The sequence below is a fragment of the Grampus griseus genome (assembly GCF_964374135.1).
Source record: "Grampus griseus genome assembly, chromosome: 15".
NCBI lineage: Eukaryota > Metazoa > Chordata > Mammalia > Artiodactyla > Delphinidae > Grampus > Grampus griseus.
This window is the reverse complement of record NC_139009.1, coordinates 22,914,987-22,930,801: the sequence shown is the minus strand read 5'-3', so window position 1 is coordinate 22,930,801 and position 15,815 is coordinate 22,914,987. Positions and strand designations below refer to the sequence as shown.

The following is a 15,815-nucleotide window of genomic DNA, read 5'->3' as shown; positions in this document are numbered from 1 at the left end:
ATCCCTCCAGTCCTCCAGTGTCCAGAGCACTGAATCCTGGAAAAGAAAGATTCCTCCTAAAATCTCAGCATCAGGGCACAACAAAGCCATTGTTGGACTTTAAATAAAAGTTCTATTAAAACTTTGTCTGCTTTCAAGCCCATTGGGACCCATCCAATTTAGGGACTGGTGCTTTTGGAAACAAAGAAAGATTAGACTTTTTAATTACTTCCCCTGCTGCTGCTACCACAACACCAGTCTTGTTAATGTATCAATTTCTCTGATTGAAAAGACTGGGTAAATTAAATCTCTCTCTCTCAAAAAAAAAAAAAAAAAAAAATCAACCTACCACAGAATCAAAAATGGAAAACAAATAAGTCCTCCAGCCCCCCGTGGGATTTGCTTCACAGCTCTGGCAGGAAGTCAGTTTGATCACATTTCTGAAATTACATATTTAATGTGGCTGGCCGTGATCTGCCATTCTGCCCTCAGAAGCCTGGTGTCAGTGAAAAGCAGCTCCACAAGGGAGCATCCCTTGTGGACCATTGTCAGGGCTGAAAGCTTTCTTACCAATTCCTCTGCCCTGATAGGCCAGGCCTTTTTGTGTTCTCTTCCCAGCCCTGCTCCACTGAGCTGGGAAGTCAAGTTCATTCCTAGCCCTTGCCTCTGTCTTTTTATCCACAACATGGTAAGCACAAGGCTCTGCACGTATTCACCAAAAAGGCTGAGTCCCAAAGGGGACAGCAGTGCCAGCAGTCATACAAGACCGAGGGCAGGGAACACCTGTTACCCTGAGGACCAGTGACCTGCTGGGAACCAATGAACTCAGTCTGTGGAAATCAAGTGAAAAGCAGTTGGCTCAGGTGTTTCAAGGAGATACTTGTTTAAAATGCTCCACTGGATCACATTCCTTGCCTTTAAAATAAAGACATATAGACCCACTCAATAAATAACAACAATTTATCTCTATGTTAGTGGCAGACTGAGTGAGGAGAAACGGAAAGGAAACAAGTCAGATTAAAAGATAATAAAAGAATGATTAACTAACTGACACAAAAGCAAGAAAAACAAGTCAAAAGAGATCCATTTAAAATGACTGTCACAGACAGGGAAAGGAATTGACAAAAGGGAAAGAGAGAGATGAATGGGGGAACAGAGACAGAGACAGACCAACAGATAGACAATGTGGAAAGGATCACTCAGGGTTGTGTGGTCTCCTGGCCTTGTATTCTTTCTCCTATTAACATGGTCTCAGCTCTCACACCTGGGCAGGTGGCTCCCTAAAGCTTGCTCCAATCTTGAGCAACCTCCTCCTGAGGGTTGTTTCTGCATCCCTACCTATCTGCCTGCATCATTTCCCCCTTAGTGTCCCAGAGAATGGGATAATGTATATAAACATTCTTTGAGCACCAACTGTATGCCTGGCTCTGCTCTAGACATGGCCATGATAAGTACAAATAGTACAAGGAACTCTTGAGGAAGAGGCAGACATGCCTGCTGTATGACAGGTGTAGTAACAGAGGCGTGGCCAAAGCTCCCTGAAACACAGGGAGGGAAAGACAGTTCTGCGGAGGACTTAGGAAGGCAGATGTTCTGGAGACAGAGACTGCTGAGCTGGGCCTTGGACCCCAGGCACCACTGAGATCAGTGAGAAGGGCTTTCCAGGCAGAGGGAATGCATGTGCAAAAGGGTGTCCAGGAACAGGTCAAGCCCAGTGACACAGGGTAAAGATGGTCTGGGAAAGATGAGCCTGGAGAAACAGTTAATTCTGGGTGTACTAAGGGTTTAGATATGATCTTACATGTGAAGCATAGGTTGGAAAAGGAAGGGCAGGAGGGGAACCTGGGAGAGATTCTGGCTATAAGGTGAGAATGACTTGGTTGCCCACGTGGGAGAGTCCAGCTTGAGTAATTGAATAGATGGAGATCCCATTATCAGAGTAGGGAGGAGGAGAAACATTTGGCAAGGAGAGATGGTGACCGCGACGTCTAGAGGGAGAGGAGAAGATGGTGAGATCTTTGTTGAACAAGTTACATTTGAAGTGCGTTCAGGACATGCAAGTGAAGAAGGCCAGTAGAGAGTTGTAAATCCATGCCTTGGCTTTGAGGAGAGAGGTGTGATAGAGAATTATTAGCATAGGCTATGGTTGAGGCTGTGATTGGAGGTTGAAGACCCAGAAGGGATACAGAAAGTTGCATTTAAGAGGTAAACAGAAGAAGAGGAGCATGACAAACAGAGATGAAGAAATAGGAAAGATAGGAGGAGAACCAGAAGGTGGAATAGCCACAGAAACCAAACGGGTAAAGAATTTTACATGTGGGAGTCACCAACAGTGTTGAAGCCACCCAACGAACAAGGACTGTGAGAAGGCCTTTCCTCACTCTGGTAAATACCCTTTCTGTTTTACATACCTCCTCCTTCTCCCATGTTTCCTTCTTTCTCATTCCATTTTGTCCACAGTTAATTTGTTTTTCCTTCCCTTGAACCTGTCTCCCTAGATTCTACCTGCTCTAGCTTGCAAGGCCCAGCTCAGTCCCTGCTTCTATCTCAGAGCTTTTCCTGAGTACCCAGGCTGCCCTGAGTCTCTTTTGCCTTGGAATTTTTCTTATGGAAAAAGTTGATGGAATTTTTTGTAACACTAGGGTGGTATCATCCCCCTCTTGAAATCTGAGAACATTCTGACTGTTTCCCGAACATCCCAAATTCTCCAAGAATCCCACTGTGACACCAACTCCACAAAACCCTGGACTCCCCAGATGTTTCTTATGACTCAAGTTACTTTCCTAGTTTGTATTTCATCCTTTTTATGGCCCAAGTGTAAACTAGGTCATATAATAAAGCAATCATGGATGAGTCTAATTTATCCAACCCAAGGTAGAGAAGATGATAAATGTCACTTTTATCTATCTATCTATCTATCTAATCTACCATCTATCTATTGTATATCCACTCATCCAGTGGGTGTCTACAGTTTGCCAAGCTCTTTGCTCCTGCCCCTCATAGAGATTCTAGCCTAGTTCACTTTTATCATAGGCCTAAGATGGTCCTAAATGTCCATCTGAATGGTGCTGCTTAAATACTTGTATGATTGTTTTGTATATACGTGCAATACCCCTGGGTCTGATGGACCATCAAACCTAATAGGAAGGTTTACTTGGGAAATAAGGCTTTTAAGCCTGTGGCATTTGGCAAGACTTCTAGAAATGTATGCCCAAATGAGGACATTTTACCGTATGTAAATTTCAAAATAAATAATCAAACATTAAAAAAAAATTAAAAAATCCTTATTCATTCTTTAAAAAAAAGAGATAGTCTGCCTGTTATATTTAGTAGAACTTTTTGGAAACCATATAGTGAGCATTCACACCCCACAGCTGGTGACCAAATTAACCCCAAATTAGAACAACCTGCAAGGTTGTAGACCTCACTGTTCCCATTTTTCTCACTAAGGAAGGTTATATAATGTCTTTCCACAGCACTTTGCATGTCTGATGTCACACTTTTCTTCATATCTTAGTTATGTGTGGCCCTGAATCATCATGATTCCTAGACCGTAAGCTCTTAGAGGTCAAGTAATCTGCATCTTGTTTCCTTTGCATCCCCAGTACTTACGCCAGTATTTTGTACTTGGTTGGATTCTTAGTAAACATACACTAGATGAAATTGCAACATTTGCTGAACAATCCAGGGGCAAACTAGGAGTATACTCGAGTCTCTCAATTCCCAATCTGGAGCTTTTCTGCCCCTGAGGATCTCTATTTTAGTAAAAGGTATGGATGTTCCCATAAACGCTCTTATTCCTAAAGTCATATTAATTGGTTTCAGAAAAGACGTGTGTAAGGGGAGAACAGTTCCTGGCCTGGGCATATTTTCATTTAGAAGTCAAAGCTGTGTCTTTAACTACTTTGGGCAGGTTGTTTTTGTTTGTTTGTTTGTTTGTTTTCCCCTCAATCTAAAAAAGCATACTTAGCAGACATGAGTGAGCTGGGAAATTTTTGTTTTGACAGCTTTGGGACATCTGAGACATTGTATACAGAGCATTTCTAAACAGTCTAGAAAGACATGTGTCCAAAACATATGCAGGAAAATGCCTGATCAAGAGTGAGAAAAATGAGAGAAAATCCTCTTAAAATGAAATGTTTTGTCAAGAACAATCTCAGGTGCAAAACTTCATGTCAGAAAAACCCTCAGATTAACAAGACTTTAACCCGCCCATTTGAGTAGATGCCTAGAATAATTTGGTCTGTGAGAAATTCATGGAGATTGTGAGCTGTCAGGGCCCACAGCAGTCTGGTCAAACAGCCTCATCTTACAGCTGAGGAAACGAGGCGCAGAGAGGTCAGTGATCTGCCCAGGGCTAGTGGCAGAGCTGAGATTCACACTCAGGCTGCCTGCTTGGCAGAGCCCCATCTAACCCTCCACAGCAGACGCGTGGGTGATGGCTCATATTTCCTCAGTACTTGGGCTGCAGAGAATTTCCTCACATGTTACTTCCGAGCATTGCTTTACTCATATCATCACTTTAATTCCTTCGATCTCTGTCAGCTCAGCGGGTTCATGCTGCCCTAAGGGTTGCATCAGTGTAGGGTCCGTACCATCCCGGTGTGGGTAAAGTCACATCTAGGCTCAGGCTACTTGCCTCACCATCACCTGGAGAGCTTCTTAAAAACAAGATTCTGGGGCCTGGGGACTGTAGGATTAGGTTTGGGAACCACACGTCTTTCATTCACCTCCTAGTTGCCTATTTGAATCTCCTCTGTGACATCCAAGCAAGACATATCCCAGCCTCTGTTTGAACAGTGGGGAAGAAACTCAAGTTGGGATTGAGTTGTGGAATTCATTGCCAGCTCTGATTCTTATGAGTGTTATTACCTTCAGTGACTCAAGCCACTCTCTTTGATTCTGATTGTCATCTGAAAAATGGGAATGGGCATGATTCCTAATTGACGGCATTACTGTCAGGACTGACTATAAGGACAGAGTTCCATGTGCTGGAGCACAGGTGCCTCACTAATGCTCTCTGAAGAGGAATCAGACCCACTCCAGTGAGAAGCCAATAGCCTGCATTTTGGTGGCATGGCTCTATTTGCTAGAAAATATTTCCTTAACTTTCTTAAAGTCCCTAACTTTGTCCTCTGGAACCTGAAAGCACTTTACCTTTAACCATGATACTTTCTGAGCTGGAATTTAATGCTATGCAGTCCAGCTTCAAAATTCATACAACTACATAAAAATAAGCAATACTAGTTACCCACCTCCCTGGAATAACCTCATTCCTTCCTCTATTCTTAACAAACTTCCTAGCTAAACCTCTATCATCTGTCAAAATCCTTCCATCCTTCAAGATGCAACCCAAAAGTTGCCTCCTCCCTGAGCCTGTGATCCTTCAGGCAGAAGGTCTCTCTTGTTCTGTGTCCTCCTGGCTTCACCAGGTCTGCTTACCGTGAGAGCCAGGCATGAGTAAGTCCATCTCTCCCACTAGATTGGGAGTTTCTGAAGGTCACAGGTTTGTGCTAGGGAAGCCTGTGTTTTGAAATTGGCATCAGGGAGGAACCTCATGTTCACCTCCAACACTCAGGAGATCCTCACCAGAAGAGACAGAAGAGTAAGTGGGGAGGACCATCTTGCATGTTCTGAGGTCAAGGCTTCCCAAGACCTTTTCTGGTTATTGGGGCTACCACACTACTCAGAGCTCTCCTCCAACCATCTGGTTTCAGGAATGATCTCATCTGGGTAGATGTCATGCTGAGCAGTGTACAAATTACCAAGGTTTTCACCATGCTCTCTGGAGCTGGCCTCATTCTCTTAGAGGTACCATGTTCTGCATAAATGCTTCCTGGAAATTGTAGGCAGAAAACTGGACTGGAAGTCCAATCTGGATTTTGGTCTTAGCTTTCTGCTTCTCCAGGCCCTAGGCCATTCCACTTTGGCCAAGTCACTTCACCTTCCTGAGCCTCAGTTTTCCCATCTATAAAATGAGGAGGCTGTTAACTTCAGAAGTCTAATTATTTTCAACTTTCTGTTCTGGGATGAAGAGCCAAGTCCCATTTCTTCAATCTGTAATATTGTTATGTCCACAGATAAGAGAATTGAGCTTTGTGTGCCAATCTCCCACCATTGTGAACATGCATGCACACACATCCTCTTCTGAGATTGTCTTCCGAGGCTGCATTTATATAATTAATTGATTGAAGGAGACTTGGCCCTTCTTTGCTGCAGCTTGATTATAAGTGAGCTAAACAGATGTCTTGAATTGGGCAATTGGTTCCCAGATGCATTGTAGGGGGCAAGCGGTGGGAAAGAATTGAATGATTTCAGTTCTGGGACACCACGACAAATGAACAGTGGTTGGTGGGAGGGGGGCAGACGGGGGGCAGGTCTTATAAAGTGTGTGACAAGATGTTGATGGCAGCTGGTGGATTAACATCAAAGGTGACTGGTGGGCTAAGTGCTCCTTTAGGAGATAACCCAGAAAGGGGGAGTGGAAGTCTCTAATCATCTGAGCCTGAGCTGGAAGTCAGGAATCTTGGGATTCTGCTGACCAGCTGGCTAGAACCAAGTTAGAGCGCTTGCTTCAGCCATCTGTCCAAAGGGAAAATTGGTCTTAGAATGGTGGAGATGGATGAGACTCATTTCATTCCACTACTTTATTTTTCAGATGAGGAAACTGAGGCCTAGAGAGGTTAAGGGACTACCTTGAAGTAACACCTCAGAGCCAGGGCTAGAACCTAGATCTTGTTACTCAAGGTCTAGCATGACTTCACTTCCAAAGGGAAGCTTGATCAGCACATCAAAAAACAAAGATTGAGTGAGGAGCTTCAACAAAGTTTGACATAGGCAAAGTTCTGCCTTCAGTGCTGGACATGCCTTTTGTCTCCCCTCTGTCGTGGCTGAGCCTGGAGCCACCTGGAGAGCAAGAGCAATGACTGCCATCACTTAGTAATAATCAAACGATGTGCAAGTCCCCACGCCAGGTGCTTGATGTGTGTATTGCATTTAATCCTCCTCACGGTTTCCTGAGGTGGCCCCTGTTTTAATCCCCATTTTAAAGTGAAAAAATTGAGCCACAGGGAGATTAAATAATTTGCCCTGGGATAACACAGCTAGTAAGTGACAGAGCCAAGCTTTCACCTTGAGCAGCCAGACCGCACGCAGGATCTATGCTTCTGTTTACCCCCCAGACACCCTGGTGCCCCTCTGAGGTTTTTGGAGGGCAAGGGAGGAGGGTATCTGTTCTGGATAGCATCTCCCTGAGTCCTCCAAGGTCAAGTCAGTTCAGCTCATCTCCAGGTTCCTGGTGGTAAACCTGAGGCACAGGGAGATCAAGTGATGTTGATGTGTTCTGCAGCACAGGCCCTAGGTGGTAAGAATATCCACATACAGTATCTCATTGGTAAGAGAGCACTTCCACATTCGTTACCTTATTTGATTGTCACAGCAGATATTATTATTTTTATTATTTTTATCAGCATCATTACTGTGATAATTCTCTCTGGTTTATCCATGAGGAAATCCAGACTCAAGTGGTTAAATAAATTGCCCAAAAGCACAAGGCTGATTGGCCCAGAGCCGGAAGAGTTTCCAAGAATACTCTAGTGATCTTCCCCTTTCACTCCTAGGCCACCCTTTTTCCTCCCTTTGTTCTCACCGTAGCTTCTGGCCTGTGCACAGACTTGCTCTCCAGCAGGAGATTCCAGCAACCATCAAAAAGCAGCTTGTTGGCAGAAGAGGACATTTAGGATAAAAGAAGCCAGAAAGCCTTATTGGAGATTGTCTGAGCCATCAAATCATTGGGAAATGGTTGAAACCTAGCCATGTATGTTTTTGCCAGCTTATTCCAGAAAAACACAGTATAGATTTTTTAGAATTTTAAGAATTATTTAAGGTATTGTTTTGTTTGTTTTTTACCCACAGCTTTGAATGAAAATAGTAAAAATTGCAAGGTCAGGAACTGGATTTTAGTATCAATCCTGCAACTCACCCACCATGCATCCTTTGGCAAGCCCCATCATGTCTCTGGGCCTCAGTTTCTTCCTCTAAGATGGTCCTCAAGGTCCTTCATGACCTTGAGGTCAACAATTGGAAAGTTCTGGGGAATCCCTTGAGAAAAGGAGACCCCATTTTGTGCCTCAGGATTGGTGGCAGCCGAGGGAGTTCCCTTGAGCTGGATACAATTCTTAAGGACTGACAGTATTTCGAGAATGCTGGTTCCTGGAGCTTTATGTAATGAACTGTAGTTTCAAATATAAAGCTCTATTTTATGGCCTCTAAAGGCCACCTATAAGAAAATTGCCACATGTGTATGAAGCTTCACATGGTTCTTTACTGAATATACAAATCAGGTTTGTCAGGAATACATTGGCATTTGTATATGCCGCCCATGAATCAATTCAGCCTCGGCTTAAATGTGCCAATAAGCCAGGCCTGAGGAGGGGAGAGCTGGTGATTCAGTAACTCTGATTTTCAGCCCGGCCCAGGCCTGGTGCCTACTGGAGAGGATGGCATTCGGAAAGGCCTCCACAGCCAGGAGAAATGCCCTCCGTACTGTGTGTGAAGGACTTCCTGACCAGCCACGTGACCCTGGAGAAGTCTTTTCCGTTGCCTGGGTCTTGGTGTTTTCACCTGTCCAATGGAAGAAACAACCTCAAATGTCACTTCAAGTTCTAACAGCTGACTCTGCAAATATCACCTTCAGGCCGAAATACCGACTTTCCCACGGTACAGCAGAATACTAAGGAAATGGCCATGTGCCATCAGTTGACTGCCCCACATAAATACCGTTTCTCCTGGTAAACAGAAAGCTGTGTTCAAAAGGGCATGGCTATGTAAATTCTGAATCAGCTAATGTGCGCTGGAAATTCTCCATTCCAAGCACATGCATCATCTCACTGAGTCCTCCTAGCAGTTCTGGGAAGTTAATCTTATCACTAAGATGACTGAGACTCAGAGAGAGGGAGAGAATGCCCTGCACTGCACAGCTGACAAGTGGCAGGATTGGAGTCAAATCTCAGGTCTTGTGCCCTATCCCTGAGAAACAACCGTGATGGTGTTAAGGTTGCTTAATGAATAAGACATATGGGCAGAGACACATAGGAAAAGACTGCAGAGCTGGGTAGGACCAGAGAGACCACCATTCAGCAAGTGAGGGGCATCAGGCCCCGTGTCAGGCTATCAGCATCCCAGTAGTTAAACACTAGGTCAAGATAACTAGAGACAGAAGAGTAACCCCAAGACAAAATCACAGTCATGTTGCCATATTTAAACTAGTAGCAAACCTGATAATTCTCTGTTTTCAGATGCAGATCCCAGGGCCGAGTATACAGTTGAATAAACTCTCTTGTGGGCCCCTGATGGCCAAAGAAAACTTGCCCATCCCACTGTCAGTTCCCTTACCTGTAACCCTCATCCCTACCCAGGAAACACAAAGGATATCCCAGCAGATGTCAGGAAACATAGACGCGAACATTGAGCCCCAGACTTTAATGCACCTGTAGGCTTGGCTTCCTGAGTCATGCCTACGGGGATTAAGACTTGGATCTTATGGGTGTATACACTGACTCAGTCCTCACCTAGGGTATCCCAAGTCCACCTTTGTGAAGGTGGGATCAGGGCCTTTAAGGACAGCTCAGATGCTTCGGCTTCTGTCCTGCCTCCAGCGTGGCCCTGCCTGTCCCTGCATGGGCCCAGTTCCTGTCCTCCCTCACTGCAGGTCTGACTCCTGTTGGTGTCTGTGGCTCTAAATGAGGGGAGGTCTTTCTGCTACCTTTTCAGTTCATAATTCCGTTTGTGAGATACTGACATCAAGGCCTTGTGGTCCCATGGAGGAAGCAGGTCAGTGGAGCCCAAACAGTCACTTCCTGTCTGAGTAACTTCAGGTGTGACTTCATTTCTCTAAGCCCCAGTGTCGTCCTCTGTCAAATGGGGATAAGAGTCCTGCCTACTTCATAGGGATTCAATAAGATAATGATGTAGGGTGCCTGGCATACTGTCTGACCATGGTAAGCCCTCAGTAAATGTTATCAATTAAGCAAGTACTTCCCACAGGCCTTCATGGAGTTCCCCCTGTCTGGGCTCTTCTGTAAACATATGCCCCGTGCTACCAGAGTCGAGAGCATAAGTCCAACCCCAGGCTTGACTTCTGGAACACGTGTAGTAAGAGACGAAATGAAGGGTGAAGTACCATGGAATTGATAAACATGGCATTCTTCTCTTTTTTTATGACTCTGCTTTTCACTCTGTGTTATTTGCTTCCAGTCCTCGAGCTGGGCTGAGGCTGGGCGACATCAACCAGTGGGCTCCTATGGACCTGCCCAGGCTGGCATCTGCCACCTGTGGTCATCTGGAAACCAGCCAGCCTTGGGAGGCATGTCTTAAAATCTAAAGGAGGCCCCTAATTTGAATTGTCTTAAGGAGACTTAGGAAACTAGTGAGAGGTCTCTAGGTTTACAGGGTTAGGATGAAGGAGGTACAAAGGACCTTGATCTAAGGGATTTTTTGGGAGCCTGAGGTCAATCTGGATACATAGGAGGGCTGTTGGATTTTCTAAGTCCACCCAAGGGAAGACCCAAGGGTCCAAAGTACACCACGTCTCCCTGTTACCCTTCTGTGGTGTTATGGACAGTGCCTGAAACTTCCATGCAATCTCCTTCTTGTAGCGCAGACTGGGAAGATCCCCATCTCTGCCCAAGTGGCCAAGGCTCACTTCCTAGGCACAGGTGTTGGGCATGATTGCTTTGGTGGTTTCACACATTCCCAGAGGCTAGATTTCCACCTTCAGATTCAGTGTCAAAGTGCTTGGTCACTGCCAACTCACTACAGCCAAGGGAACTGCATCACTCCGGGCAGGGCCACCACAGGGTTCTTCTGATGGGTTACTGTGCCATTCTTCTGAATGGCTGTGTTTTATACTAGAACAATTCCTTGAAGCTAACTGTTAATTCAGTTTTTGAAATATGATTCATATCCTGGAAGATTTCAGAATATGGGTACAGACTGATAAAAATGCATGAATACACACACAGACACAGACGCACACACACACACACACACACACACACACACACACATTCACCCTCGCACAGTCATCTGTAAAACTTGCCTGAACCTTCCTTCTTAATTCTTTGACAATCTTGAGGCAAACTGAGACCCCATGGAGTGTGATGCACATTCCACCTCCTTCCCTGGGGAACCTGCTTTAGGGATGACAGCAGGCCCTCATTTAGAGGCAGGCAGGGTGAGGGGACCAACGGTCTGTAAGTTTGGTTGTGTTGGCCAAAGATGAGCTCTATAGAATCACTGAGCTTCAGAGATGGAGGGCACCGTAGAGGGGGTATGCTTCATCTCTTTCATTTTCAAATGCAGAAAGCCAGACACAGAAATAGGAATGGACGTGCTGAGGCCCCTCAGCTGCTGTGTGCAGGACTGAGCCTGGAACTATCCTCACTGCTCTACCAAGACCTTTCCCTTCACAGTACTTGACACTCCTCTCAGCAGGCCAACTATTTCTAGAAGATTCCATTACTTTATCTTTCTTCCATGATGGAAGTGACTAGAAAGTGGGGAGCAGTGATTTCAACTATGTGTTTAGCAGGTTCTGGAAAGTTAGATTCTCCTGGTTCCAAACAGGTATGTAAAAAGGAAGGTCGAAATCTCTGGATTCTTCTGAAGGTCAGTCACTTTGTAAAATGGACCTGACACAGAGGAAATAGAGATCTGTCTCCTTAGGGTAGTATAGAAGCCTTTACAGGTATGAAAAGGTTACAGACTTAGTATCTAATAATAACCGAAATATAGCACTTCATAGGTTTCTCATATATAATTTAATCTGTTGGCCCTGGATTAAAATTCTGAAGCTGTGGAGGTGTGATGAATAACATCTAGATCTTCAGCATTAACCAGCCCTGGGTCACATTCTGGCTCTGCCGTAGGGTAGTCCTTTGGTCTTTGTACAAGTAGAGTAAACTTCCTGAGCCTCAGTTTCCTCAGCTTTAAAGAGAAGACACAATTCCCTTCTCAGTTTTGTTCAGTAGATTAAATACAGTGATATAAGAAACTCCTTAGCACAGTCCCTGGCAGACAGCCGGGGTCAGTGAATGTGATTTCCGGCCCCTCTCCTTGGGCATGGACCTGTTCAACCATTGGGTTGCTTAAGGCTGAACACCTCATGGAAACCCTTAGCCCCTCTGAGTCCTGCCTGTAGGAGAGACTCTACAGCACCCACCACAAAGGGGTGGAGTCAGAGGAGGGCTAAAGAGAGAGATCCAAGAAGCATCCTAGGTCTAGAAACTCAGGAAAGGCCTAAGGAAAATGAGGCTTAACCTGGTGTTTTTAGAGAAGGCAAATCCCAGGTATTATTGCTCGAAAGGCACAGAGGCTAGCAAAGGAGAGAGAAACCTGTGTAGAAATTTTATAAGAAATTAAATCAGAATATAGAAAAGCCCAATCTGATTTCACCCAAAATGAGCAATAACGTTAACTCCATTCCTGTTTAAAGCCAAAGAGTACATCTTTGACAGCTAAAGAGAAGCTGCCTCAGGGCAAGAATTTCAAAATGAACCCATTTGATAACAGGAGTATCTGCCTAGCTTGTTTTACTAGGCAGGGTCTGACCCAAACACAGCTGATTATCAGACTCCAGAGTTCAAAGATCCAAGGACTGATGGCACTTGAGACTGGGGTTGTAGATTCTGTTGTCTGTTTGTCTAATATGCACACAGCGCATTTGCCAGGCAGTGTCTGAGCTGGCATGCCACACTTCTGTCCCAAATAGAAATAGGATGACTTTAATTGGAGAAGAAAAGTCAAGATGGAGGATGGGTCTCAGAAGTTGAAGCTTTGGGAAAGGTACCAGTAATTGTTGATGTGGGAAGGAGGTGGCCAGTAGCTTTCTCTCCCACCTTCTGACTTGATCATTCACTAATGTGGATGGGTCTTGTTAATCATCCCCAGAGGAGCCAGGTTTAATGGCTACACCTTTCGTTATAAGAATAATTTTTGTGCTACAAAGTACAAAATGTTGGATCGGTTTTCTTCTCCTTGCATTCTGCTATGAAACCAGGTTCCTGGCAAGCAAGTCTTGAAGATTAAGACAGCCTACAATTCATGGACACCAACTCATAGCAGCAGTTCAGCCCCCAGAGGCAGGTAGAAATTCTTCAAGGCTGATAAAATATGTACGCAGCAAGTGGCCTGTCAACTCAAACAAGGCTAGCCCTGCCTGTTTCAGCTTGACATTATAAAGGTGAATTGTCTGAATCGTGAAAGGGCGAGTGGTATTAACCTTAGGACCAGAAGGATGGCAGCTCCTGGAGAGCAGCTGGTACATAAATCTCGGCTGGTTGAGAAGTAGAAAGATACTTTAATAGAAGGGTAATTGAAGGATTTTTTTCTTCCCCCCCTAAACTTAGATCGTTTGGCCAATGTCAGTGGGCATTATTTTGCTCCCACTTCAGGGCAGGGCCATCTTCTATGGTGTAACTAAAGGACATTCCAGTGACTGGCTACCTGCACTAGTCTTGGCCCTACTTCTCCTCTGCCTCCTGAAATTCCCAACAGGAGACTCATCTTGGAGATCAAGGTAGCAGTAGCTCCAGAAGCAGCTGTTAAAATGCACAATGATAATTGGGAGTTAGTAGTCATTAGCACCACCGCACAGATTGATTTATCAAATTAGTTATAACCCTTCTGAGAGCAAGGACTTTGGAATCTTAAAAAAGTCAAATCAGCAGGAATAAAGCCGCAGAGGTAGGGAATGGACTTGAGGACACGGGGAAGGGGAAGGGTAAGCTGGGATGAAGTGAGAGAGTAGCATTGACATATATACACTACCAAATGTAAAATAGATAGCTAGTGGGAAGCAGCCGCATAGCACAGGGAGATAAGCTCGGTGCTTTGTGACCACCTAGAGGGGTGGGATAGGGAGGGTGGGAGGGAGACGCAAGAGGGAGGTGATATGGGGATATATGTATATGTATATCTGATTCACTTTGTTATAAAGCAGAAAATAACACACCATTGTAAAGCAATTATACTCCAATAAAGATGTTAAAAAAAAAAAAGTCGAATCAGGAAGGAGCTTTAGAAGACATCTAGTGTGGGTCTCATTCTGTATTTGATGAATTTAAGGCCCAGAGAGGTTAAGTGGCTTATTCAAGGTAACCAGCAAATCAATGGCAGAGTTGGAGCTGGAACCTAGGTTTCACTGGGTACTTGTTTCTAGAATCATCAAGTCTAAACCTCTTATTTACGGATGAGGGCACCAAGTTCCATATGTGAGAAGAGACTGGCCAAGCCTGGATACCAATCAAATTCCCCATATTCCCATCCAATGGTCTTTATATCAAATTTTCCCTTTCTTCACATCCCCAGGGCTAAAGGGAGATGATGAAGTAAAGGGTGGATGACTAATTTGGTTTTTGGCACATATTCTATTGATCCTTCAGTGAGCATTGAGGCCTTCTAGGTACAAAGTACTTCAGCCACTTTGGGTAATAAACAACAAGCAAGGCAAGGGAAAGAGAAGGTAAGTGTATCCTAAAAGTAGGGCAGACGTGGAATGATTGGACACAAGGATGATTCATGCAAAGAAGCCCAGAAAGCGATCACACAGGGTCCCAGGACACAGCCTCTTTCTGCCTCTTCTCTCTCTCCTTACCCAGTGACCTTCCCCATTCCCTCCCCAAGAGAGAATAAACTCATTAGCTATCACAGCCTTGGCTCTCCTCTCTGGAGGGTGATTGAAGAATAGATGATAGGGCTGTCAAACAGGGTTGTGAGTAGCTTAAGTTCCCTTTGGCCTTCTCTTCTCAGTTAGGATCCTGATGAGGATTTTTCCTGAGCATCAACTGTGGACCAGACTCATGTGTACAGATAATGAATTATACTACTAGTTCTTACAGCAATCTCCAGAGGTAGAAATTATCATCCCCAATGTACAAGTGAGGAAATTTCAGGCCAGAGAGGTTAATTTTCTTGCCTGACTTAGATTCAGACCCATCTGGTTGCAAAGCCAGGCTCTGCCCACTTGACCTCAGGCCCTCTCCATGTCACCAGGTAACCTTACAAAACACAAAACTTTTCATGGTCCGACTTGTTTAGCTTATTTTTTACCTGCCTTCTGTGAAGATACCTCCCATAATCTGAGTTATCTAAAGAACACTTTTTTTCTGCCTTCTGTGAAGATACCTCCCATAATCTGAGTTATATAAAGAACACTTTTTTTCTCTTGTAGTCTCCTTTTCTCTTGTAGTCTCCTTTTCATGGAGCTCAGCCACCCGTGGAATTGACAGCCTGCCATACCTCGTTAGGGTGAAGGTTGTGGGTGAGATGGAGGCCAACTTCCTGGAGTGGAGAAGTGGGGCTGGAAGGTCACATTTGGGAGACAGTTTGCTCCACTGACCATTGGCTGTCTTTGCAGGTCTGGAGTGCAGCTTTGACTTCCCCTGTGAGCTGGAGTATTCCCCTCCACTGCACAACCTTGGGAACCAGAGCTGGTCCTGGCGCCGTGTCCCTGCCGAGGAGGCTTCCCAGATAGACCTGTTGGATGGGCCCGAAGAGGAGCATGCCAAGGAGATGCCCAGAGGTAAGGGTAGAGGCCACTGCAAAGCGTCCCAGATGGGCCAGGATGGGGCTGGGATGTCTATTTCTGTTTGAAATTTTGAGGCTTCTCCACCCCTGTTCCATCCTGTTTCCTTTGAAACCTGTTTGTAATATCTGTGCCTCTTCATGTCTTCTTGGGCTATACAAGGAAGAGGAGGTTGCAAGTCCAATTTCAGGATCAATCCAACCCTTTACGCTCTTATTAATGAAAGAAAATAGGATTTCATAGCTCTCTTTCA

The 15,815-nt window shown here is 44.9% G+C and overlaps 1 protein-coding gene across 1 annotated transcript in view; it reads left to right on the top strand.

Moving 5' to 3' along the window:
• Positions 1-15,815, top strand: part of ALK (ALK receptor tyrosine kinase) — a gene marked incomplete at both ends in the record, with an annotated part of 728,930 nt that overhangs the window by 220,111 nt on the left and 493,004 nt on the right. Inside the window, one exon of the mRNA XM_082672737.1 lies at positions 15,395-15,559. Within this exon, the coding sequence (XP_082528863.1) occupies positions 15,395-15,559 (165 nt within the window). The remainder of the gene's footprint in view (positions 1-15,394; positions 15,560-15,815) is intronic.